General features: G+C 39.6%; 1 protein-coding gene across 1 annotated transcript in view; it reads left to right on the forward strand.

The window, feature by feature from the left end:
- PolD2 (DNA polymerase delta subunit 2) overlaps positions 1-26,063 on the forward strand; it is a 46,986-nt gene that overhangs the window by 6,592 nt on the left and 14,331 nt on the right. The window contains exons 3-5 of the mRNA XM_053796927.2: positions 2,513-2,636; positions 10,717-10,831; positions 19,578-19,726. Coding sequence (XP_053652902.2) covers positions 2,513-2,636; positions 10,717-10,831; positions 19,578-19,726 — 388 coding nt within the window. The remainder of the gene's footprint in view (positions 1-2,512; positions 2,637-10,716; positions 10,832-19,577; positions 19,727-26,063) is intronic.

A 26,063-nucleotide genomic window follows, 5' to 3' on the forward strand; every position in this document is an offset into this window, starting at 1 on the left:
GAAAGCAGTGAAGAGTTTTTACGAGGATAGTGAGGCTCAAGTTAGAGTATGTAGGAAAGAAGGAAATTTTTTCCCAGTAAAAGTAGGCCTTAGACAAGGATGTGTGATGTCACCGTGGTTGTTTAATATATTTATAGATGGGGTTGTAAGAGAAGTAAATGCGAGGGTCTTGGCAAGAGGCGTGGAGTTAAAAGATAAAGAATCACACACAAAGTGGGAGTTGTCACAGCTGCTCTTTGCTGATGACACTGTGCTCTTGGGAGATTCTGAAGAGAAGTTGCAGAGATTGGTGGATGAATTTGGTAGGGTGTGCAAAAGAAGAAAATTAAAGGTGAATACAGGAAAGAGTAAGGTTATGAGGATAACAAAAAGATTAGGTGATGAAAGATTGAATATCAGATTGGAGGGAGAGAGTATGGAGGAGGTGAACGTATTCAGATATTTGGGAGTGGACGTGTCAGCGGATGGGTCTATGAAAGATGAGGTGAATCATAGAATTGATGAGGGAAAAAGAGTGAGTGGTGCACTTAGGAGTCTGTGGAGACAAAGAACTTTGTCCTTGGAGGCAAAGAGGGGAATGTATGAGAGTATAGTTTTACCAACGCTCTTATATGGGTGTGAAGCGTGGGTGATGAATGTTGCAGCGAGGAGAAGGCTGGAGGCAGTGGAGATGTCATGTCTGAGGGCAATGTGTGGTGTGAATATAATGCAGAGAATTCGTAGTTTGGAAGTTAGGAGGAGGTGCGGGATTACCAAAACTGTTGTCCAGAGGGCTGAGGAAGGGTTGTTGAGGTGGTTCGGACATGTAGAGAGAATGGAGCGAAACAGAATGACTTCAAGAGTGTATCAGTCTGTAGTGGAAGGAAGGCGGGGTAGGGGTCGGCCTAGGAAGGGTTGGAGGGAGGGGGTAAAGGAGGTTTTGTGTGCGAGGGGCTTGGACTTCCAGCAGGCATGCGTGAGCGTGTTTGATAGGAGTGAATGGAGACAAATGGTTTTTAATACTTGACGTGCTGTTGGAGTGTGAGCAAAGTAACATTTATGAAGGGATTCAGGGAAACCGGCAGGCCGGACTTGAGTCCTGGAGATGGGAAGTACAGTGCCTGCACTCTGAAGGAGGGGTGTTAATGTTGCAGTTTAAAAACTGTAGTGTAAAGCACCCTTCTGGCAAGACAGTGATGGAGTGAATGATGGTGAAAGTTTTTCTTTTTTGGGCCACCCTGCCTTGGTGGGAATCGGCCGGTGTGATAATAAAAAAAAAAAAAAAATAATAATCAGCCTCTAGAAAAAAAAAACAAAGCTTCCCTATTTATTCCTAGGGCACCCTAGTATGTCTTGTCTGATATTAAGCCCTGACTGTATTGTGGTTGAATTCTAGGGAAATTGCCAACTGTTGATATTACTGGGCATTGTTAGAGACCACAAAGTGTGAAGAATACAGTGCTAAGCTTCACCATTGTGGGTTTATGAAGAATGTTTACTGCCTGCATAGAGCCAGTAAAACATTGAAATTAGTGGGAATGTCTCAAAGTACCAGGAATGTACTCTCTGGAGTGAAAAAGAGATACCTGATAATATACACAGCACATGGGAGATACTATACTAGAGGACCTGATCCTAAACTTACAAACAGCCATAGCAACATACAGGAGTGAGAGATAGGAAGGTGTAAAATAGACCCAGTGAAAGCAGGGGCAACATAGGTACATCCATGGTTGAAGACTATTCCATCTGATTCCCAGCAGGTACTAGGGATATAAGTGTAGACGTTTTCAAGAGAACACTGAATCGCTACTTTTGCCAAGTATCAGATTAACCAGGCTATGTATATAGACAAGTTGACCAGCCTGGTTGAACACACAACCAGCAGAAAAGCCTGGCCCTAAGCCAGGCTGTGAGGGTAAGAAAAAAAATAAAACTCAGAATCCACTACAGGTATATCACAAGTGTGGAGATCTCAGTAGCAAACAGTTTGTTAGCTCTCTGGCCAGGCTTGCAGTGCTTGTGTTGGCACTACTTATGGACCCTAAGCCCAGAATTAGACCAGGAGCTCAGTGGTAGTGTACTGCATTTGGCTCAGACTCAAAGGGCCTGGGTTCATGTCCCAGACAGGGCAATACATATGAGCAAGTCTCCTTACACCTGCTTTTCCTATTTACCTATGTGTCAGTTGGCTGTTATGTGTCACATTTAGTGAGTGGTGGTATGTTTTAGAGCTGGGCTTTGAAATAATATGAGGTAGGATAACAGCTCTTAACCTGTAAATTAAACTGTTAAAATAAACATTATGCAATGTGTGCCCATCCCACAAATAGTGACCATCCCAGAGGAGGTGCCTTGATTCCCATAAAAGGCTCTTGATCTAAGGAATATGAGCTACCCTACCCCTTCCTTAGATCTAATCTGATGGCCTCCCATTCCCCAAAAGATGCATTACCCCTACAAGTTTAGTGCTTCCCCATGTGGATAATCACAGTCACAGATAGTGACATAATATTACACTATCTTTCTTCAGCACCACTTGATGCCCCAGCCTGTTGCTGAGAAGTATGTGAGCAGTGAAGATGAAATTATTCTGGAAGATGAAGTGCAGAGAATACAGCTTGCTGGTAACATAGATGTGGCTAATCTTGTAACAGGTAATGTGTTTATCGTGCTTTTAATCTATAAATTGTGATATAAATAAAGCATATCACTCAGACTCCCCAGGATGGGACAATAGCCTGATTTTGACAGCACTAACTATAAGAAATATGCTCACCAGTATGATGTTTAGATGTTGTAGTCTGTGTAGCATTTGATCTGTGAGTATATGCTCATTATTTAACCCTTAACCCTTTGAGGGTCGGTCACGTACAAGAACGTCATTGCAGCCAGGGTCGGTCACCTACTTGTACGCCTAAATTCTAGCGCCTTCAAATCTGGTGGAAGAAAGCTGGGAGGCCTACATATGAAAGAATGGGTCTGTGTAGTCAGTGTGTGCCGTATAAAAAAATCCTGAAGCATGCTGTGCATAATGAGAAAAAAAAACTCCGATTGTGTTTTTGGTTTAAAACAGCGACTTTCTAGTGTATTTTTGTGTGGTATGTATTTATGGTTGTCTAGGTAGTATGTTGGTAGACAACAACTGCCCAGGGAGGTACTACCATCCTGCCAAGTGAATGTAAAACGAAAGCCTGTAATTGTTTTACATGGTAGGATTGCTGGTGTCTTTTTATTCTGTCTCATACACATGCAAGATTTCAGGTATGTCTTGCTACTTCTACTTACACTTAGGTCACACTACACATACATGTACAAGCATATATATACACACCTCTCTGGGTTTTCTTCTATTTTCTTTCTAGTTCTTGTTCTTGTTTATTTCCTCTTACTTCAATGGGGAAGTGGAACAGAATTCTTTCTCCGTAAGCCATGTGTGTTGTAAGAGGCGACTAAAATGTTGGGAGCAAGGGGCTAGTAACCTTTTCTCCTGTATATATTACTAAATATAAAAGGAGAAACATTCGTTTTTTTCCTTTTGAGCCACCCCTCCTCGGTGGGATACGGCCGGTGTGTTGAAAGAAAGAAGAAAGATTTATGGTTGTATTCTCGTTTCCTTGGTCTCATTTGATAGAATGGAAGATATATTACAGAAATAGAGATGATTATGATTGGTTTCACGATGACAAGTACCTTGAAATTGAGCTCAAAGTAGCGAAAATTATTGATTTTTGCTGATATTCAAGAGTAAACAAATCAAGCCAAGCTTCCAATACACGTTAACTGGTGAGTCTAATATTCTTTCACAAGTGAGCTGATATCATTTATACTGTTTTTACAATGATGCAGTAGTATACATAACAGAAAACCACCTATTTTCTGTGAGAATTAAAATTCAAAATGGAAAGCAAAAGTAATGTAAGAGGGGCCTAGAGACGTGACTAATGAACAGATAAAATATTATTTAAGTGCCAGGAATGTCTGTCTTGTTTATTGTGGACCCCATGTCAAAATTGGCATCTTCTGAAATTTGTGTGAAATTGCCCAAATTGCCATTTTCTGACAACTTTATTGGGTAGTTGAAATCAGTAAATGGGCAGATTCTTGTACTCAGTCGATAGAACAACATTGGAATTGGCCGAAAATAGGGCTCATTGGAATTGGCCGAAAATAGGGCTCAAAGTTTGCGAAATCGCCTATTTCAAGACCGTTAACTTCGCAAAAGCATAATTCCGTAAGTTTTCCATCAAATTTCATACCTTTTGTGTCATTATGATCGGAAAAAGACTCTATCCTTTCATATGTTTTTTTTTTTTTTTTTTTTTTTTTTTTTTTTTTTTTTTTTTTTTTTTTTAAGTTTTCGACCCTGAGAACGAGTTTGGGGGAGTGCCTCTCGACCCTCAAAGGGTTAAACTGCCCAAACATAGATCTATGTTTGCTCGCGTAGCACTCCGAAAGTAGATCTACTTTTTTTTTACATGCTTTCTTAGGGAGAAAATCAAGGTCGGAGCGCTATGCGCGAAAACGTAGATCTACATTTGGACAGTTGAAAGGTTAAACTTCAATATGATGTTTAGATGGAGATAAATGGTAAATATACCAACAATGGATGGGAAAAATAGGCACAAATGCAATTTAATGAGATTATTGACTATGTTTTGCCCACACATTGGGCTTATCAAGTCACAAACAGATCTGTTTGTGACTTGATAAAGCCCACTGTTCAGTGGAACATCAGTAAAAGATCACATTATACTGCATTTATGTGTGTTTTTATCCATGATGTTTAGATGTTCTAGGTAGTAGGTTGGTAGACAGCAACCACCCAGGGAGGTACTACTGTCCTGCCAAGTGAGTGTGAAACAGAAGCCTGTACAGTAGTTGTTTTACATGATGGTAGGATTGCTGGTGTATTTTTTCTGCCTCATAAACATGCAAGATTTTAGGTACGTCATGCTATTTCTGCTTACACTTAGGTCACACTACACATGCATGTACAAGCATATATACAGCCTCTCCTTACTTAACGATGGAGTTCCATTCCTAAGACCACGGCGATAAACAAATTTGTCACTAAGTGAGGAGCATACTATAATGGTAGTGGGTTTGTATCACCCATCTTTGATATTGTTTTAATGTCACCTTTGCACCATTTATAACATTTCTGTTATATTTTTAAATGTTTATACAGTAGTGTACTGTATATTGCAATAAACAGAACGGAGGAAATCAGCTCTAATGTACATTATTTAGGTATGCATACTGCTCAGAGAGCCCGTCGTAAGTCCGAGTTGTCGGTGAACGAGTACGTCGCTAAGTGAGGAGAGGCTGTATACACACACACACCACTCTGGGTTTTCTTCTCTTTTCTTGCTAGTTCTTGTTCTTATTTTCTTTTATCTCCATTTGGAAGTGGAACAGAATTCTTCATCCATAAGCCATGCGTGCCATAAGAGGTGACTGAAATGCTGGGAGCAAGGGGCTAGTAACCCCTTCTCTTGTATGCATTACTAAAGTTATGAAGAGTTAGGTAGTAGGTTGGTAGACAGCAACCACCCAGGGAAGTACTACCGTCCTGCCAGATGACTGTGAAACAGAAACCTGTAACTGTTTTGCATGATGGTAGGATTGCTGGTTTCTTTTTCTGTCTCATAAACACGCTAGATAACAGGGATATCTTGCTACTCCTACTTACACTTTGGTCACACTTCACAGACACGCACATGCATATATATATATATACATCTAGGTTTTTCTCCTTTTTCTAAATAGCTCTTGTTCTTCTTTATTTATTCTATTGTCTATGGGGAAGTTTACCTGGAGAGAGTTCCGGGGGTCAACGCCCCCGCGGCCCGGATATGTGACCAGGCCTCCTGGTGGATCAGAGCCTGATCAACCAGGCTGTCGCTGCTGGCTGCACGCAAACCAGCGTACGAGCCACAGCCCGGCTGGTCAGGAACTGACTTTAGGTGCTTGTCCAGTGCCAGCTTGAAGACTGCCAGGGGTCTGTTGGTAATCCCCCTTATGTATGCTGGGAGGCAGTTGAACAGTCTCCGGCCCTTGACACTCATTGTATGGTCTCTTAACGTGCTAGTGACACCCCTGCTTTTCATTGGGGGGATGTTGCATCGTCTGCCAAGTCTTTTGCTTTCGTAGTGAGTGATTTTCGTGTGCAAGTTCGGTACTAGTCCCTCTAGGATTTTCCAGGTGTATACAATCATGTATCTCTCCCACCTGCGTTCCAGGGAATACAGGTTTAGGAACCTCAAGCGCTCCCAGTAATTGAGGTGTTTTATCTCTGTTATGCGCGCTGTGAAGGTTCTCTGTACATTTTCTAGGTCAGCAATTTCACCTGCCTTGAAAGGTGCTGTTAGTGTGCAGCAATATTCCAGCCTAGATAGAACAAGTGACCTGAAGAGTGTCATCATGGGCTTGGCCTCCCTAGTTTTGAAGGTTCTCATTATCCATCCTGTCATTTTTCTAGCAGATGCGATTGATACAATGTTATGGTCCTTGAAGGTGAGATCCTCCGACATGATCACTCCCAGGTCTTTGACGGTGTTTCGTTCTATTTTGTGGCCAGAATTTGTTTTGTACTCTGATGAAGATTTAATTTCCTCGTGTTTACCATATCTGAGTAATTGAAATTTCTCATCGTTGAACTTCATATTGTTTTCTGCAGTGGAAAAGAATCTTTCCTCCGTAAGCCATGCGTGTCGTATGAGGCGACTAAAATGCCGGGAGCAATGGGCTAGTAACCCCTTCTCCTGTAGACATTTACTGAAAAAGAGAGGAAGAAAAACTTTATAAAACTGGGATGCTTGAATGTGCGTGGATGTAGTGTGGATGACAAGAAACAGATGATTGCTGATGTTATGAATGAAAAGAAGTTGGATGTCTTGGCCCTAAGTGAAACAAAGCTGAAGGGGGTAGGGGAGTTTCGGTGGGGGGAAATAAATGGGATTGAATCTGGAGTATCTGAGAGAGTTAGAGCAAAGGAAGGGGTAGCAGTAATGTTGAAGGATCAGTTATGGAAGGAGAAAAGAGAATATGAATGTGTAAATTCAAGAATTATGTGGATTAAAGTAAAGGTTGGATGCGAAAAGTGGGTCATAACAAGCGTGTATGCACCTGGAGAAGAGAGGAATGCAGAGGAGAGAGAGAGATTTTGGGAGATGTTAAGTGAATGTATAGGAGCCTTTGAACCAAGTGAGAGAGTAATTGTGGTAGGGGACCTGAATGCTAAAGTAGGAGAAACTTTTAGAGAGGGTGTGGTAGGTAAGTTTGGGGTGCCAGGTGTAAATGATAATGGGAGCCCTTTGATTGAACTTTGTATAGAAAGGGGTTTAGTTATAGGTAATACATATTTTAAGAAAAAGAGGATAAATAAGTATAAAAGATATGATGTAAGGCGAAATGACAGTAGTTTGTTGGATTATGTATTGGTAGATAAAAGACTGTTGAGTAGACTTCAGGATGTACATGTTTATAGAGGGGCCACAGATATATCAGATCACTTTCTAGTTGTAGCTACACTGAGAGTAAAAGGTAGATGGGATACAAGGAGAATAGAAGCATCAGGGAAGAGAGAGGTGAAGGTTTATAAACTAAAAGAGGAGGCAGTTAGGGTAAGATATAAACAGCTATTGGAGGATAGATGGGCTAATGAGAGCATAGGCAATGGGGTCGAAGAGGTATGGGGTAGGTTTAAAAATGTAGTGTTAGAGTGTTCAGCAGAAGTTTGTGGTTACAGGAAAGTGGGTGCGGGAGGGAAGAGGAGCGATTGGTGGAATGATGATGTAAAGAGAGAAGTAAGGGAGAAAAAGTTAGCATATGAGAAGTTTTCACAAAGTAGAAGTGATGCAAGGAGGGAAGAGTATATGGAGAAAAAGAGAGAGGTTAAGAGAGTGGTGAAGCAATGTAAAAAGAGAGCAAATGAGAGAGTGGGTGAGATGTTATCAACAAATTTTGTTGAAAATAAGAAAAAGTTTTGGAGTGAGATTAACAAGTTAAGGAAGCCTAGAGAACAAATGGATTTGTCAGTTAAAAATAGGAGAGGAGAGTTATTAAATGGAGAGTTAGAGGTATTGGGAAGATGGAGGGAATATTTTGAGGAATTGTTAAATGTTGATGAAGATAGGGAAGCTGTGATTTCGTGTATAGGGCAAGGAGGAATAACATCTTGTAGGAGTGAGGAAGAGCCAGTTTTGAGTATGGGGGAAGTTCGTGAGGCAGTAGGTAAAATGAAAGGGGGTAAGGCAGCCGGGATTGATGGGATAAAGATAGAAATGTTAAAAGCAGGTGGGGATATAGTTTTGGAGTGGTTGGTGCAAGTATTTAATAAATGTATGGAAGAGGGTAAGGTACCTAGGGATTGGCAGAGAGCATGCATAGTTCCTTTGTAGTTATTATTGAAAGAATTAAGAGTAAGACGGAGAATAGGATAGCAGATGAACAAGGAGGCTTTAGGAAAGGTAAGGGGTGTGTGGACCAGGTGTTTACAGTGAAACATATAAGTGAACAGTATTTAGATAAGGCTAAAGAGGTCTTTGTGGCATTTATGGATTTGGAAAAGGCGTATGACAGGGTGGATAGGGGGGCAATGTGGCAGATGTTGCAGGTGTATGGTGTAGGAGGTAGGTTACTGAAAGCAGTGAAGAGTTTTTACGAGGATAGTGAGGCTCAAGTTAGAGTATGTAGGAAAGAGGGAAATTATTTCCCAGTAAAAGTAGGCCTTAGACAAGGATGTGTGATGTCACCGTGGTTGTTTAATATATTTATAGATGGGGTTGTAAGAGAAGTAAATGCGAGGGTCTTGGCAAGAGGCGTGGAGTTAAAAGATAAAGAATCACACATAAAGTGGGAGTTGTCACAGTTGCTCTTTGCTGATGACACTGTGCTCTTGGGAGATTCTGAAGAGAAGTTGGAGAGATTGGTGGATGAATTTGGTAGGGTGTGCAAAAGAAGAAAATTAAAAGTGAATACAGGAAAGAGTAAGGTTATGAGGATAACAAAAAGATTAGGTGATGAAAGGGTTGTTGAGGTGGTTCGGACATGTAGAGAGAATGGAGTGAAACAGAATGACTTCAAGAGTGTATCAGTCTGTAGTGGAAGGAAGGCGGGGTAGGGGTCGGCCTTGGAAAGGTTGGAGGGAGGGGGTAAAGGAGGTTTTGTGTGCGAGGGGCTTGGACTTCCAGCAGGCATGCGTAAGCGTGTTTGATAGGAGTGAATGGAGACAAATGGTTTTTAATACTTGACGTGCTGTTGGAGTGTGAGCAAAGTAACATTTATGAAGGGATTCAGGGAAACCGGCAGGCCGGACTTGAGTCCTGGAGATGGGAAGTACAGTGCCTGCACTCTGAAGGAGGGGTGTTAATGTTGCAGTTTAAAAACTGTAGTGTAAAGCACCCTTCTGGCAAGACAGTGATGGAGTGAATGATGGTGAAAGTTTTTCTTTTTCGGGCCACCCTGCCTTGGTGGGAATCGGCCAGTGTGATAATAAAAAAATAAAAAAAAAATAAAAATAAAATGAAAGATTGGATATCAGATTGAAGGGAGAGAGTATGGAGGAGGTGAATGTATTCAGATATTTGGGAGTGGACGTGTCAGCGGATGGGTCTATGAAAGATGAGGTGAATCATAGAATTGATGAGGGGAAAAGGGCGAGTGGTGCACTTAGGAGTCTGTGGAGACAGAACTTTGTCCTTGGAGGCAAAGAGGGGAATGTATGAGAGTATAGTTTTACCAACGCTCTTATATGGGTGTGAAGCATGGGTGATGAATGTTGCAGCGAGGAGAAGGCTGGAGGCAGTGGAGATGTCATGTCTGAGGGCAATGTGTGGTGTGAATATAATGCAGAGAATTTGTTGTTTGGAAGTTAGGAGGAGGAGGTGCAGGATTACCAAAGCTGTTGTCCAGAGGGCTGAGGAAGGGTTGTTGAGGTGGTTCGGACATGTAGAGAGAATGGAGCGAAACAGAGTGACTTCAAGAGTGTATCAGTCTGTAGTGGAAGGAAGGCGGGGTAGGGGTCGGCCTAGGAAAGGTTGGAGGGAGGGGGTAAAGGAGGTTTTGTGTGCGAGGGGCTTGGACTTCCAGCAGTCATGCGTGAGCGTGTTTGATAGGAGTGAATGGAGACAAATGGTTTTTAATACTTTCTAATACTTGACGTGCTGTTGGAGTGTGAGCAAAGTAACATTTATGAAGGGGTTCAGGGAAACCGGCAGGCTGGACTTGAGTCCTGGAGATGGGAAGTACAGTGCCTGCACTCTGAAGGAGGGGTCTTAATGTTGCAGTTTAAAAACTGTAGTGTAAAGCCCCCTTCTGGCAAGACAGTGATGGAGTAAATGATGGTGAAAGTTTTTCTTTTTCGGGCCACCCTGCCTTGGTGGGAATGAGCCAGTGTGATAATAAAAAAAAAAATAAAAATGAAGAGAAATTTTTGTTTTTCTTTTTGGGCCATCCTGCCTCGGTAGGATACGGCTAGTTTGTTGATAGAAGAAGTTTAGATGATGTAGTGTAAGCACTTTACTTGATGTGTGGGTAAATGCACATAATCTTAAAGCCAGTGTACTGTCACTGACTCCTTATTTTAATCACTTCATTTACTATTGCACATTTACTATTCCATATATTACTGTTCCATATTTATTATTAACTACTACACTTATTATGTTTTCATTATATTTTTCTTTGGATATTGAGCAAAAGCTTAGCATAATGGACAACTTTATATTGCAGGTTTGGTTTGTGCTGTGCTTGGCAAGGAAGGAGATGGAGGAAAATTTATAGTGGAAGACATCTGCTTCACAGGTCTTCCTGCACCTGTTCCTCGGCAAATTATTGAAGAAGACAGGTAATGACTGCATGGTGTTTGTTATGTATTCTCTACCAGTAGGCTTCAGTTTTTCAGAGGTTTTATTATTGATATAAAGCACTAAACCTGTGTGAGTCACTCAGCACAAGGAGTGGTGGATGCTAGATGGCAAGACACACAAGTTATTTTCTTGTACCAACCTAGTTAGGAATTGTTCCGAGGTAATGTTTGAGCTATATGACCCACACAGTCTTAGGACTGTATATAAATGGTATTCAGTACCGACAAGTTGAAGAATTTGACTTGTGCAACATCTGGGTATCTTTAATTTCTTCACACTCCAAGCTAGCATAAACCTGAGGAATTAAACACATGTGCAACATCTGGGTATTTTTAATTTATAAATGTTTTGCCATCCAGTGGCTTTACCAGTGCAATACAAGGACATAATGTGAAGACTGTAGAATTATATACAAAGATAAAGTAATAAGTCCCTCAGCCTGAGAGATTGATTACCTCATCTTTTGAATATTCTTCTGCAGTCTTCACATTATATCCTTGTATTGCATTGATAAAACCACTGGATGGCAACACATTTATAAATTAAAATTACCCAGATGTTGCACTTGTGTCTAATTCTTCAGGTTTATGTTAGTTTGGAGTATGAAGAAAGTAACATTTATGAAGGGATTCAGGGATTCCCTTTAGCCAGACTTTCAAAGAGGTTGGAGGTACGGTGCTTTCACTGTGAAGGACGGACCAATATTTTGGCTTGGAGGATCACTTGAATTGTGATGTATCTGTACGTTTGGATGGAAAGCAAAAGAATAAATGATGATAACTAACCACAGAACAGGCAGGGTTTGAACCCATGGTGAGTGAGTAATAAAACTCCAGGCCAGTGAGTGAGCAACATGGTATGTTTACAATTGTTATTATGATTTCATAAGTAATAAATGAGGGTGTGTGTATTTTTTGAGGTGGGGTCAACATATCTTGGTGGGAAATGCTTGATATGTTGATAAACATAACCAAAAGATATTACAAGCTAAAGCTTACTAAAATTTTGTGTAATAGTTATACATTAGGTTGTAATACAGTGGTAAGTATTTCTTTTCTGTGAGCATGTATGTAATGATGTCTATATGGAAAGGTACATGTTCATGATGTCTGTGTGAGCAGGTATTTGCTGATGATGTCTATACGAACAGGTATGTAATGATGATGTGATGTGTATATGAACAGGTATGTGCTGATTATATCTATGTGGACAGGTATGTGTTTATAATGTCTGTATGAGGAGGTATATGTATGTAGGTAGTAGGTTGGTAGACAGCAACCACCCAGGGGGGTACTACGGTCCTGCCAAGTGAGTGTGAAACGAAAGCCTGTAATTGTTTTACATGATGGTAGGATTGCTGGTGTCCTTTTTTCTGTCTCATAAATATGCAAGATTACAGGTACGTCTTGTTACTTCTACTTACACTTAGGTCACACTACACATACATGTATGTACATGTTTATTTATACACACTCATCTGAGTTTTCTTTGATTTTATATTAATAGTTTTTGGTCTTATTACTTTTCCTTTTATATCCATGGGGAAGTGGAATAAGAATCTTTCCTCCGTAAGCCATGCGTGTTGTAAAAGTCAACTGAAATGCTGGAAACAATGGGCTAGTACCCCTTTTCCTGTAATTACTTAAAAGAATAAGAAGAAGAAAATTGTCAAAGTGGGAAGTCTGAATGTGCGTGGATGTTGTGCAAATGATAAGAAAGAGATGATTGTGGATGTTATGAATGTGAAGAAGCTGGATGTCCTGGCTTAAGTGAAACAAAGCTGAAGGGGGTGGGAGAGTTTCAGTGGAGAGGAATAAATAGGATTTGGTCAGGGGTTTCAAATAGAGTTTGAGCTAAAGAAGGAGCAGCAATAATGTTGAAGGATAAGTTATGGCAGGAAAAGAGGGACTATAAATGTATTAATTCAAGGAGTATGTGGAGTAAAATAAAGGTTGGATGTGAAAAGTGGGTTATAGTAAGCGTATATGCACCTGGAGAAGAAAGAAGTGTAGAGGAGAGAGAGAGATTTTGGGAAATGTTGAGTGAATGCGTGGGGATTTTTGAACCAAGTGTGAGAGTAATGGTGGTTGGGGATTTCAATGCTAAAGTGGACAAAAATGTTGTGGAGGGAGTAGTAGGTAAATTTGGGGTGCCAGGGGTAAATGAAAATGGGGAGCCTTTAATTGAGCTATGTGTAGAAAGAGGTTTGGTAATAAGTAATACATATTTTATGAAGAAGAGGATATACAAATATACAAGGTATGATATAACATGTAATGAAAGTAGTTTGTTAGATTATGTATTGGTGGATAAAAGGTTGATGGGTAGGCTCCAGGATGTACACGTTTATAGAGGGGCAACTGATATATCGGATCGTTATTTAGTTGTAGCTACAGTTAGAGTAAGAAGTAGATGGGAAAAGAGGAAAATGGCAACAACAAGCAAGAGGGAGGTGAAAGTGTATAAACTAAGGGAGGAGGAAGTTCGGGTGAGATATAAGCAACTATTGGCAGAAAGGTGGGCTGGTTCAAGTATGAGTAGTGGGGGGTTGAAGAGGGTTGGAATAGTTTTAAAAATGCAGTATTAGAATGTGGGGCAGAAGTTTGTGGTTATAGGAGGGTGGGTGCAGGAGGAAAGAGGAGTGATTGGTGGAATGATGAAGTAAAGGGTGTGATAAAAGATAAAAAGTTAGCTTATGAGAGGTTTTTACAAAGCACATGTGTTATAAGAAGAGTAGAGTATATGGAGAGTAAAAGAAAGGTAAAGAGAGTGGTGAGAGAGTGCAAAAGGAGAGCAGATGATAGAGTGGGAGAGGCACTGTCAAGAAATTTTAATGAAAATAAGAAAAAATTTTGGAGTGAGTTAAACAAGTTAAGAAAGCCTAGAGAACGAATGGATTTGTCAGTTAAAAACAGAGTAGGGGAGTTAGTAGATGGGGAGATGGAGGTTTTAGGTAGATGGTGAGAATATTTTGAGGAACTTTTAAATGTCGATGAAGAAAGGGAGGCAGTAATTTCATGCATTGGCCAGGGAGGTATACCATCTTTTAGGAGTGAAGAAGAACAAGATGTGAGTGTGGGGGAGGTGCGCGAGGCATTACATAGAATGAAAGGGGGTAAAGCAGCTGGAACTGACGGGATCATGACAGAAATGTTAAAAGCAGCTGGGGGGATATAGTGTTGGAGTGGTTGGTATTTTTGTTTAATAAATTTATGAAAGAGGGGAAGGTACCTAGGGATTGGCAGAGAGCATGTATAGTCCCTTTATATAAAGGGAAGGGGACAAAAGAGATTGTCAGAATTATAGAGGAATAAGTTTACTGAGTATACCAGGAAAAGTGTATGGCAGGGTTATTATTGAAAGAATTAGAGGCAAGACAGAATGTAGGATTGCAGATGAGCAAGGAGGTTTCAGAGTGGGTAGGGGATGTGTAGATCAAGTGTTTACATTGAAGCATATATGTGAACAGTATTTAGGTAAAGATAGGGAAGTTTTTATTGCATTTATGGATTTAGAAAAGGCATGTGATAGAGTAGATAGGGGAGTAATGTGGCAGATGTTGCAAGTACAGTATATGGAATAGGTGATAAGTTACTAAATGCTGTAAAGAGTTTTTATGAGGATTGTGAAGCTCAAGTTAGGGTGTGTAGAAGAGAGGGAGATTACTTCCTGGTAAAAGTAGGCCTTAGACAGGGATGTGTAATGTCACCATGGTTGTTTAATATATTTATAGATGGGGTTGTAAAAGAAGTAAATGCTAGGGTGTTCGGGAGAGGGGTGGGATTAAATTATGGGGAATCAAATACAAAATGGGAATTGACACAGTTGCTATTTGCTGATGATACTGTGCTTATGGGAGATTCTAAAGAAAAATTGCAAAGGTTAGTGGATGAGTTTGGGAGTGTGTGTAAAGGTAGAAAGTTGAAAGTGAAAAGAGTAAGGTGATGAGGGTATCAAATGATTTAGATAAAAATTGGATATCAAATTGGGGAGGAGGAGTATGGAAGAAGTGAATGTTTTCAGATACAGGTCTCCCTCAACATTCGCGAGGGTTAGGGGATCAAGAGCCTTGCGAATGTTGAAAAACCGTGAATGTTTGGTGCCCCAATATATTGTAGGGAAATATATTACAATACTGCTTCCTTAACTTGTTGAACCATGAATAATCATGAAATACATGAAAACGTCATAAATTGTACTAAATATATACATGTTATGCTTTAATAACGTATGTTATTTAATAACATGTATGTTAATAACATGTATGTTATTAAATACCACAGAATTCACCACTGCCTCCACCAATGCCTCCACCACTGCGAGTCCCTACTACCCTCCCTCCAACCCCCACAACTGGCAGCCAGCCCTCCCACCACTCAGTGTGGTGAGTGTTTTGTGTGTTCATTATTTGCTATTAAACTACAGAACAAATAATGTAAACCCATTCATGACTGCATATTGGAATGGCTATTAGGAAAGGTATTAGACGGTGACATCATGTGTTTACTCTTGAACACAGCAAAGAATCGAACATTTCTGCTATTGCTAATAATAACAATAGTAATAATAATAATAATAATAATAAATCCGATATAATTGAAGAAGGAAATTGTACAAAAATACGAGGGAGTGGTTGACACATCGTCAGTGTGACTTAGTTTATGCTGGAGTGAACATTAGTCTCCCTGCTCTTCCAAACATGTTACAATAATTCAGCAGTTGAGGCAGTGGTATTTAATAACATATATGTTATAAATAATAATAGTACATGTTATTATTAATAACATGTATTATTATTAACATGTATGTATTTAATAACATATATGTTATAAATAATAATAGTACATATTATTAATAACATGTATTATTATTAACATGTATGTTATTAAATATCATTGCCTCCATCACTGCCTCTACCACTCCAGTCACACTCAATCTACAAGCACCAAACACAATGAATTATTGTGAAATGTTTGGAAGAGCTGGGAGACTAACGTTCACTCCAGCATAAACAAAGTCACTCTGACGATGTGTTAACCACTCCCTCGTATTTTTGTACAATTTCCTTCTTCAATTATATCATATTTATTATTATTATTATTATTATTATTATTACTATTGTTATTATTAGCTGTAGCAGAAATGTTTAATTCTTTGCAGTGTTCAAGAGTAAACACATGATGTCACCGTCTAATACCTGTCCGAATAGCAATTCCAATATGCAGTCATGAATGGGTTTATATTATTTATACTGTAGTTTAATAGCAAATAATGAACAAACAAAACACTCACCACACTGAGTGGTGGGAGGGCTGGCTGCCAGTTGTGGGGGTTGGAGGGAGGGTAGTAGGGACTCGCAGGTGGCGGGAAACTTAAATACATGTATGATTTGGCGGCTGGGAATTTGGTGGCTGGGAATTTGGTGGTTGGGAATTTGCGAATGTGTGGAGCCCGTGAAAGTTGAAAACGTGAATGTTGAGGGAGACCTGTACTTGGGAGATGACGTGTCGGTGGATGGATTTATGAAGGATGAGGTTAATCGTAGAATTGATGAGGGAAAAAAGGTGAGTGGTGCGTTGAGGTATATGTGGAGACAAAAACGTTATCTATGGAGGCAAAGAAGGGAATGTATGAAAGTATAGTAGTACCAACACTCGTATATGGGTGTGAAGCTTGGGTTGTGAATGCAGCAGCGAGGAGGCGGTTGGAGGCAGTGGAGATGTCCTGTCTAAGGGCAATGTGTGGTGTAAATATTATTCAGAAAATTTGGAGTGTGGAAATTAGGAGAAGGTGTGGAGTTAATAAAAGTATTAGTCAGACGGCTGAATAGGGGTTGTTGAGGTGGTTTGGTCATTTAGAGAAAATGGACCAAAGTAGAATGACATGGAAAGCATTTAAATCTGTAGGGGAAGGAAGGCGGGGTAGGAGTTGTCCTCGAAAAGGTTGGAAGGAAGGAGTAAGGGAGGTTTTGTGGGCGAGGAGCTTGAGCATGAGCGTGTTCGATAGGAGTGAATGAAGACGAATGGTATTTGGGACCTGACGATCTGTTGGAGTGTGAACAGGGTAATATTTAGTGAAGGGATTCAGGGAAACTGGTTATTTTTATATAGCCAGATTTGACTCCTGGAAATGGGAAGTACAATGCCTGCACTCTAAAGGAGGGGTTTCAGGATATTAGCAGTTTGGAGGGATATGTTGTGTATCTTTTTACGTACAGTGGACCCCCGCATAACGTTGGCATCGCATAGCGTTAAATCCGCATAGCGATACATTTTATCGCTAAAATTTTGCCTTGCACCCCGCTAAAAAATTTGCTCAACGCGATTCGTCCGAGACGCGTCCATGCGGCCTGAGCCAGCCTCACTTGTTCTGCCAGTGGCATTGTTTACAAGCCAGCCTCCGCGGTAACATTTAATCATACAATCAGAACATTTCGTATTATTACAGCCTTTTTATAGTGATTTCACCTGAAAAATAAGTGACCATGGGCCCCAAGAAAGCTTCTAGTGCCAACCCTACAGGAATAAGGGTGAGAATTACTATGGAGATAAAGAAAGAGATCATTGCTAAGTATGAAAGTGGAGTGCGTGTCTCCGAGCTGGCCAGGTTGTATAGTAAACCCCAATCAACCATCGCTACTGTTGTGTCCAAGAGAACGGCAATCAAGGAAGCTGTTCTTGCCAAAGGTTTAACTGTGCTTTCGAAACAGAGATCGCAAGTGATAGAATATGTTGAGAGACTGTTATTGATGTGGGTAAACGAAAAACAGATATCAGGTGATAGCATCTCTCAAGCGATCATAAGTGAAAAGGCTAGGAAGTTGCACGAGGATTTAATTAGAAAAATGCCTGCAACTAGTGGTGATGTGAAAGAATTTAAGGCCAGCAAAGGTTGGTTTGAGAGATTTAAGAGGCGTAGTGGCACACATAGTGTGATAAGGCATGGTGAGACTGCCAGTTCGGACCAAAAAGCAGCTGAAAAATATGTACAGGAATTCAAGGAGTACATAGACAGTGAAGGACTGAAACCTGAACAAGTGTTTAATTGTGACGAAACAGGCCTGTTTTGGAAGAAAATGCCAAGCAGGACCTACATTACTGAGGAGGAAAAGGCACTCCCAGGACATAAACCTGTGAAAGACAGGCTTATTCTTCTCATGTGTGCCAATGCTAGTGGTGATTGCAAAGTGAAGCCTTTATAAGTGCATCACTCTGAAACTCCCAGAGCGTTCAGGCAAAAGAATATCCTCAAGGCTAATTTGTGTGTGCTGTGGAGGGCAAACAATAAGGCATGGGTCACTAGGGACTTTTTCTATGACTGGTTACACCAAGCATTTGCCCCCACTGTGAAAAATTACCTAACTGAAAAGAAATTAGACCTTAAGTGCCTCCTGGTGTTAGACAGTGCCCCTGGTCATCCTACAGACTTGGCAGAGTGACTTTGTGGGGACATGAGCTTCATTAAGGTGAAGTTTTTGCCTCCTAATACCACTCCTCTCCTGCAGCCCATGGACCAGCAGGTTATTGCAAACTTCAAAAAACTGTACACAAAAGCTCTGTTTGAAAGGTGCTTTGTAGTGACCTCAGAAACTCAATTGACTCTAAGAGAGTTTTGGAGAGATCACTTTAATATCCTCAATTGTGTAAACCTTATAGGTAAGGCTTGGGAGGGAGTGACTAAGAGGACCTTGAACTCTGCTTGGAAGAAACTGTGGCCAGAATGTGTAGACCAAAGGGATTTTGAAGGATTTGAGGCTAACCCTAAGAGGAGTATGCCAGTTGAGGAATCATTTGTGGCATTGGGGAAGTCCTTGGGGTTGGAGGTTAGTGGGGAGGATGTGGAAGAGTTGGTGGAGGAGGACAATGAAGAACTAACCACTGATGAGCTGCTAGATCAACTTCAGCAAGAGGCCACACCTGAGGAAATTGCTTCGGAGGAGGGGAGAGAGAAATTGAAGAAGTTGCCTACTTCAAAAATTAAGGAAATGTGTGCAAAGTGGCTTGAAGTGCAAACCTTCATGGATGAAAATCACCCTCAGACAGCTATTGCAAGCCGTGCTGGTGACTATTACATTGACACTGTTGTGAAACACTTTAGGAAAGCCATAAAGGAAGAAGAGGTACAGGCCACTATGGACAGATATGTTGTGCGACAGAAGTCCAGTGATTCTGAAGTTGGTCCTAGTGGCATTAAAAGAAGAAGGGAAGCAACCCCAGAAAAGGACTTGACACCTCAAGTCCTAATGGAAGGGGATTCCCCTTCTAAACACTAAAACCATCCAGTCTCCCCTCCTCCCATCCCATCAATCATCACCACATCTTCAATAAAGGTAAGTATCATGTAACTGTGCATGTTTTCTTAAGTTTGTGTGTATTAAAATTAATATTTCATGTGGTAAAAAAATTTTTTTTCATACTTTTCGGTGTCTTGCACGAATTAATTTGATTTCCATTATTTCTTATGGGGAAAATTAATATGCATAACGATAATTTCGCATAACATTGAGCTCTCAGGAACGGATTAATAGCGTTATGCGGGGGTCCACTGTATATGCTTCTAAACTGTTGTGTTCTGAGCACCTCTGCAAAAACAGTGATTATGTATGAGTGAGGTGAAAGTGTTGTATGATGATGAAAGTATTTTCTTTTTGTGTCCCCTGCCTCGGTGGGAGACGGCCGACTTGCTAAAAAAAAAAAAATATGTTGATCATGTCTTTGTGGACAGGTATGTGTTGATAGTGTCAGGACTGGAGCTCAGTTCATCAGTTGACAGCCTCTTGATTTTAGAACTGTTGGTGGATTATGTATCAGGCCACCTGGGACACTCAGAAGAGCAAGCAGCTGTGGCTCGGATCTCCAGAATGATCATTGCAGGTAATAGCAATGCTCATAGTGTTAATTACCTTTTACACTAATTTTTAATACTCCTAATCCCCTCATGTAAATTGACTCTTAACCCTTTGACTGTTTCAGGCCCCTTTCTGAAACTGTCATTCTATGTTGCTAAATTTTTGGAAAAAAAAAAAATTTCTTACGAAATGATAGAGAATCTTTTCCTGATGGTAATGACACCAAAAGTTCGAAATTTGGTTGAAAACTCGTGGAATTACTCTCCTGCGAAGTTAGCGGTCTCGGCGACATATGCGTATCGGCGATTTCGCCGACTTTGAGCCCTATTTTCAGCCAATTCCTTTGTTCCAGTTGACCAAACTCATAGCTATTTCTTTAGAACTCCATTTTATCTATCAGCTGAGTACAAGAAACCTCCCATTTACCAATTTGGACTACCCAATATTGTGGTCAGAAATTGGCAATTTGGCCAATTTCACGCAAACTAAAAAAGATGCCAATTTCAAAATAGGGTCCAGAATAAACAAGGTAGACATTCTTGGCACTAAAATAACATATCCCCTGTTCATTAGTCACGTCTCTAGGCCCCTCTTATATTATTATTGCTTTCTATTTTCATTTTTTATTCATACAAAAAAATACAAAATTTACTGTTATGCAGACTACTGCATTATTGTAAAAATGGTATAAATAATATCAGTGCACTAGTGAAACAATATTAGACTCCCCAGTTGATGTGTATTGGACATGTGGTGTGATTTGTTTACTCCTGAACATTGGTAAAAATCGACCATTTCCGCTACTTTGAGCTCAGTTTCAAGGTCGTTTTCATCGTCAAAGTAATGAAAATCATCTCTATTTCTGTAATATGTTTTCCATTTTATCACCTAAGACCATGAAAACGCAAATACATCAATAAATACTATACGAAAATACACCTCAAAGTCGGCATTTTAATTCCAAAAAATTATCAGTTTTTTTTTCTCATTATGCACTGTGTGCTGCAGGATTTTTTTTATGTGGTGCACACTGACCACACAGACCCATTCTCTCACATGTGGGCCTACCAGCTTTCTTCCTCTTGATTTGAAGCCGCTAGAATTATTGAGTATATATACGTCTGAAACACTGGCTCGTAAGACGTATATATACGACCAAAACAGTCAAAGGGTTAAGCAATAGGTAGTACATCAGTAGACATTTGTCACCCATGGAGGTACTACCATTCTGCCTTACAAGTGTGGCTCACGAAATTGTAATGACACAATTGCAAATAAACCATACTATGGGCAGGGCTTAAACCCGCAGTAGAGAGTCGTAAAACTCCAGACTGACACGTTAGCCACTGGGCCAGCTGGCTACAATAAGATTCGTCCAACTAGGTATATTTATACACCTTAGGAAGGTTAGCATTGGCACCACTGTGACTACAGCTTTTACAGATGAGTCTCCCGCCAGTATGGCCGTGACGAACTCTAGCTCAAGTCCCCTCAAAGCTGTCTTCATGACTCATGAAATTGTAACGACACAATTGCAAACAAGCTATATCGCAGGCTTTAGCTAGAGTTCATCACGGCCATGCTGGCAGGAGATTCGTTTGTAAAAACTTGCATTTCTGGTCACAGTGGTGCTTATGCTAACCTTCCTATGGTGTATAAATATATGTATCTAGTTGGATGAATCCTATTGTAGCCAGCTGACCCAGTGGCTAACTCGTTGGTCTGGAGTTTTATGACTCTACCACAGGTTCGAGCTCCACCCTTGGTATGGTTTACAAGAGTGATTTGGAAACTGGTTCAAGTTTTACCCCATTTAACCCCTTCTCCGTCTGTGCCATAATTTTATGGGTTTGAAGTCTCTCTGTGCCATAGAATTACGTGATGCACTCATCTCGCTCTAATATGCAATGAGTGGTGAACTTTGGCCTAGATATGAGAGAATGGGTCTATGTGGTAAATGTGCACCAAATAAAAAAAATCCTGCCCCACGCAGTGCATAATGGGAGGAAAAACTGCAACTACTTGTTTGGTTTAAAATAGCAACTTTGTGGTGTATTTTTGGATGGTTTTTACGGTTGTGTATATGGACTTCAGTAAGGCTTTCGAGAGTTCCACATCAGACGCTGTTGAGGAAACTTAAAGCACACGGAATAGAAGGAGAAATTTTTACCTGGGTAGAAGCATGATTGACAAATAGGCAGCAAAAAGTTTGCATAAATGGGGAGAAATCAGAATGGGGGCACGTCACAAGTAGGGTTCTACAGGGCTCAGGGTTGGGCCCATTGTTGTTCACAATTTACATAAACGACATAGATAAGGGAATAAATAGCGATGTAAGCAAATTTGGTGATGGCACCAAAATAGGCCATCAATTTCATTCTAATGAGGACATTAGAGCACTCCAGGATGATTTGAATAGACTGATGCAATGCAGTTTAACCCCTTGACTGTCGCATCCCCAAATCCTGAGGTGTCTCCTGGTGTCACAAAATTTCCAAAAAAAAAAAAAATTATTTTTTCTTATGAAATGATAGAGAATCTTTTCCCGATTGTAATGACACCAAAAGAACGAAATTTGATGGAAAGCTGACGGAATTATGCTCTCATGAAGTTAGCGGCCTTGGTGATATTTGCGAATCGGCTATTTCACCTACTTTGAGCCCTATTTTTGGCTAATTCCATTGTTCCAGTCGACCAAACTCATATCTATTTCTTTAGAACTCCATTTTTTCTATCGATCGAGTACAAGAAACTGCCCATTTACCGATTTCAACTACCCAATAACGTGGTCAGAAATTTGCAATTTGGCCAATTTTACGAAAATTAAAAAATATGACAGTTTCAAAACAGGGTCCAGAATGAACAATGCAGACATTCCTGGCTCTAAAATAACATTTTCTATGTTCATCAGTCACTTCTCCAAGCCTCTCTGATATTACTCTTGCTTTCTATTCTGAATTTTTATTCAAACAAAAAATAAAAGATTTACTGTTATGCAGATTACTACAATATTGTAATAATTGTATAAATGATGTCAACCCATTCATGACTGCATATTAGAATTGCTACTTGGACATTTATTGGAAAATGACATCATTTGTTTACTTTTGAACATCGGCAAAAATCAAACATTTCCCCTAATTTGAGCTCCATTTCAAGGCTCTTTTCATAGTAAAACCAATCAAAATCACTACTATTTCTATAATATGTTTTCCATTCTATTAAATGAGACCAAGAAAACAAGAATACAGCCATAATTACTATACGAAAATAGACCACAAAGTTGGCATTTTAATTAAAAAAAACGGTTGGAGTTTTTTTTTTCTCATTATGCACTGCGTGCTGCAGGATTTTTTTTATATGGTGCACACTGACCACACAGACCCATTCTCTCACATGTGGGCCCACCAGCTTTCTCCTGCTTGATTTGAAGCCGCTAGAATTTATGAGTATATATATACGTCAAAAACAGTGGCTCGTAAGATGTATATATAAGACCAAAACAGTCAGAGGGTTAATATAGATAAATGCAAAGTTCTAAATGTTGGACAGGAAAATAACCATGCCACATATAAACTAAATAATGTAGATCCTAATACTACTGATTACAAAAAGGATTTAGAAGTTGTGGTTAGCAGTAATCTAAAACCAAGACAACAGTGCATTAGTGTTTGCAATAAAGCTAGCAGAATCCTTGGCTTCATATCAAGAAGTATAAAAAATAGGAGTCCTCAGGTTGTTCTTCAACTCTATATATCCTTGGTTAGGCCTCATTTAGATTATGCTGCACAGTTCTGGTCACCGTATTACAGAATGGATATAAATGCACTGGAAAACGTACAGAGGAGGATGACAAAGATGATCCCATGTATCAGAAATCTTCCCTATGAGGATAGACTGAGGGCCTTGAATCTGCACTCTAGAAAGGCGTAGAGCTAGGGAAGGGATATGATTGAGGTGTATAAAAGGAAAACAGGAATAAATAAAGGGGATGTAAATAGCATGCTGAAAATTTTCTCCCAAGACAGGACTCACAGTAATGATTTCAAATTGGAAAAAATTCAGATTCAGGAAGGATATAGGAAAGCACTGGTTTGGTAATAGAGTTGTGGATGAGTGGAACAAACTCCCAAATATCGTCATAGAAGTGAGAACGTTATGTAGTTTTAAACATAGATAAATACATGAGTGGGTGTGGGTGGGTGGGTGTGAGTTGGACTTGACTAGCTTGTGCTACTAGGTCTGATGCTGTGCTCCTTCCTTAAGTGGGAGTGACCTGACTAGGTGGCTTATTGGTCTAAGCCAGGGGGTGACATGGACCTGGTTTGCATGGGTCAGTAGGCCTGCTGCAATGTTCCTTCTTTCTTATGTTCTTATGTTACTTGGTATCATTTGATAAAATAGAAGATATGTTACAGAAATAGAGATGAATTTGATTGGTTTCAGGACTGGAAGTAGCTTGAAATTGAGCCAAAGTAGCGGAAATATTCGTTTTTTGCTGATACTCCAGAGTATACAAATTACATCACTTATCCAGTACGTGTCCAACTGGTCAGTTTAATATGCATTCACAAATGTCCTAACATTATTTATACAATTATTACAATAATGTGTAAGAGTAAATCAATTTTTTTGTGTATGAATAAAAATTCAAAATAGAATTCAGGTGTAAAACCTGGGAATATAACTAAGAAAAGAGGAAATGTTATTTTAGTGCCAGGAATGCCTGCCTTGTTTATTCTGGACCCTATTTTGAAATTTGTGTGAAATTATTGAAATTACCAATTTCTGATTACTCTTTTGGGTAATTAAAATAGTTGATTGGATAGTTTCTTGCTCAACTGATAAAATGGAAGCCATACTAGCAAAATAGCTAAGAATTTGTTCAACTGAAACAGTGTAATTGGCTGAATATAGGACTCAGAGTGGACAAAAATCACTGATGCGTTAATATCACTGACAGCAAATTTTGCAAAAGTGTAATTTCACAAGTTTTCCATCAAATTTTGTACTTCTTGTTTTATTACCTTCAGAAAAAGATTCTCTACTAATTCATAATTTTTTTTTTTTTTTTTTAATTTTTGGACACTGTGGACACTATTTGGATCAGGGGGTCTGGACTTTTAAAGTGTTAAAAATGCACTTAGTTCACAGGTCATCCTTGGTATTTCAATCATAAAAAAAAATATTGCTAGACCCTTGCTTCCAGCATTTTAGTTGCTTCTTATATCACACATGACTTACAGAGGAAGGATTCTTGTCCACTTCCCCATATAGATCTAGTATATACAGTGGACCCCCGGTTAACGATATTTTTTCTCTCCAGAAGTATGTTCAGGTGCCAGTACTGACCGAATTTGTTCCCATAAGGAATATTGTGAAGTAGATTAGTCCATTTCAAACCCCCAAACATACACGTACAAACGCACTTACATAAATACACTTACATAATTGGTCGCATTCGGAGGTAATCGTTATGCGGGGGTCCACTGTATTCTGTTCCATAAATATGTACAATGACTACTGTCTGCTGCTTTCCCATAAATTTAATTTGAACTTGTAAATGCTTATCATCTGTTTTCTGAAAGGCAATTTCTCTCTGGGTTTTTTAATTCTTGAATCACGTTTGTATTTATTTACACTGCAGTATACTGTATGAGGTGGATTTTGTGTTTTTCTTATTCAGATTCTACACCATACTATATATGAATACTCAATTTGTGTTATATATTTGTTGTTAGTTTTTCTCTGTATATTATATCTTAGAATTGTGTGAAAGTTTTGTGTAAAATAAGCAAGGAACTTAGTAGCGATGGGATGATATCAAAATTTTTGCTGATACCAATACTCAGTTTTAGACTAATACCAATGCCAATACCATAAATATTAGCCAATAACCACTGATACCATCAAAATTAGCCAATAACCACTGATTCCATCAAAATTAACCAATAACCACTGATATCATCAGAATTAGCCAATAACCATTGATACCATTAAAATTTACCAGTGACCACTGATACCATCAGAATTAGTTGATACTCACTGATAGTGATACCAATATTCAACATTAGATCGATACCAATACTGGTACCATCAAAATCAGCTGATACCAATACTTAGGCGCATCCTAGAACTTATGATGCTAATTTAAAAGTAAGACAAAGTATGTGTGGAAAAGAAAGAGGGCGCTCATTCCACAAGTAGGAATACTAAATATACAACATTGTGAAATATTTTGAAAGGTGTAGAGTTATATATTTTTAGAAGTTCTTATATTTAAAAATTTTACCCATCCAAACTTTAATTCTATTTCCAAAACATCAGCATGTATACTTTACCATAATTGGCAGTATATGTAA

The sequence above is a fragment of the Cherax quadricarinatus genome, chromosome 79 (genome assembly GCF_038502225.1).
Source record: "Cherax quadricarinatus isolate ZL_2023a chromosome 79, ASM3850222v1, whole genome shotgun sequence".
Lineage (NCBI taxonomy): Eukaryota > Metazoa > Arthropoda > Malacostraca > Decapoda > Parastacidae > Cherax > Cherax quadricarinatus.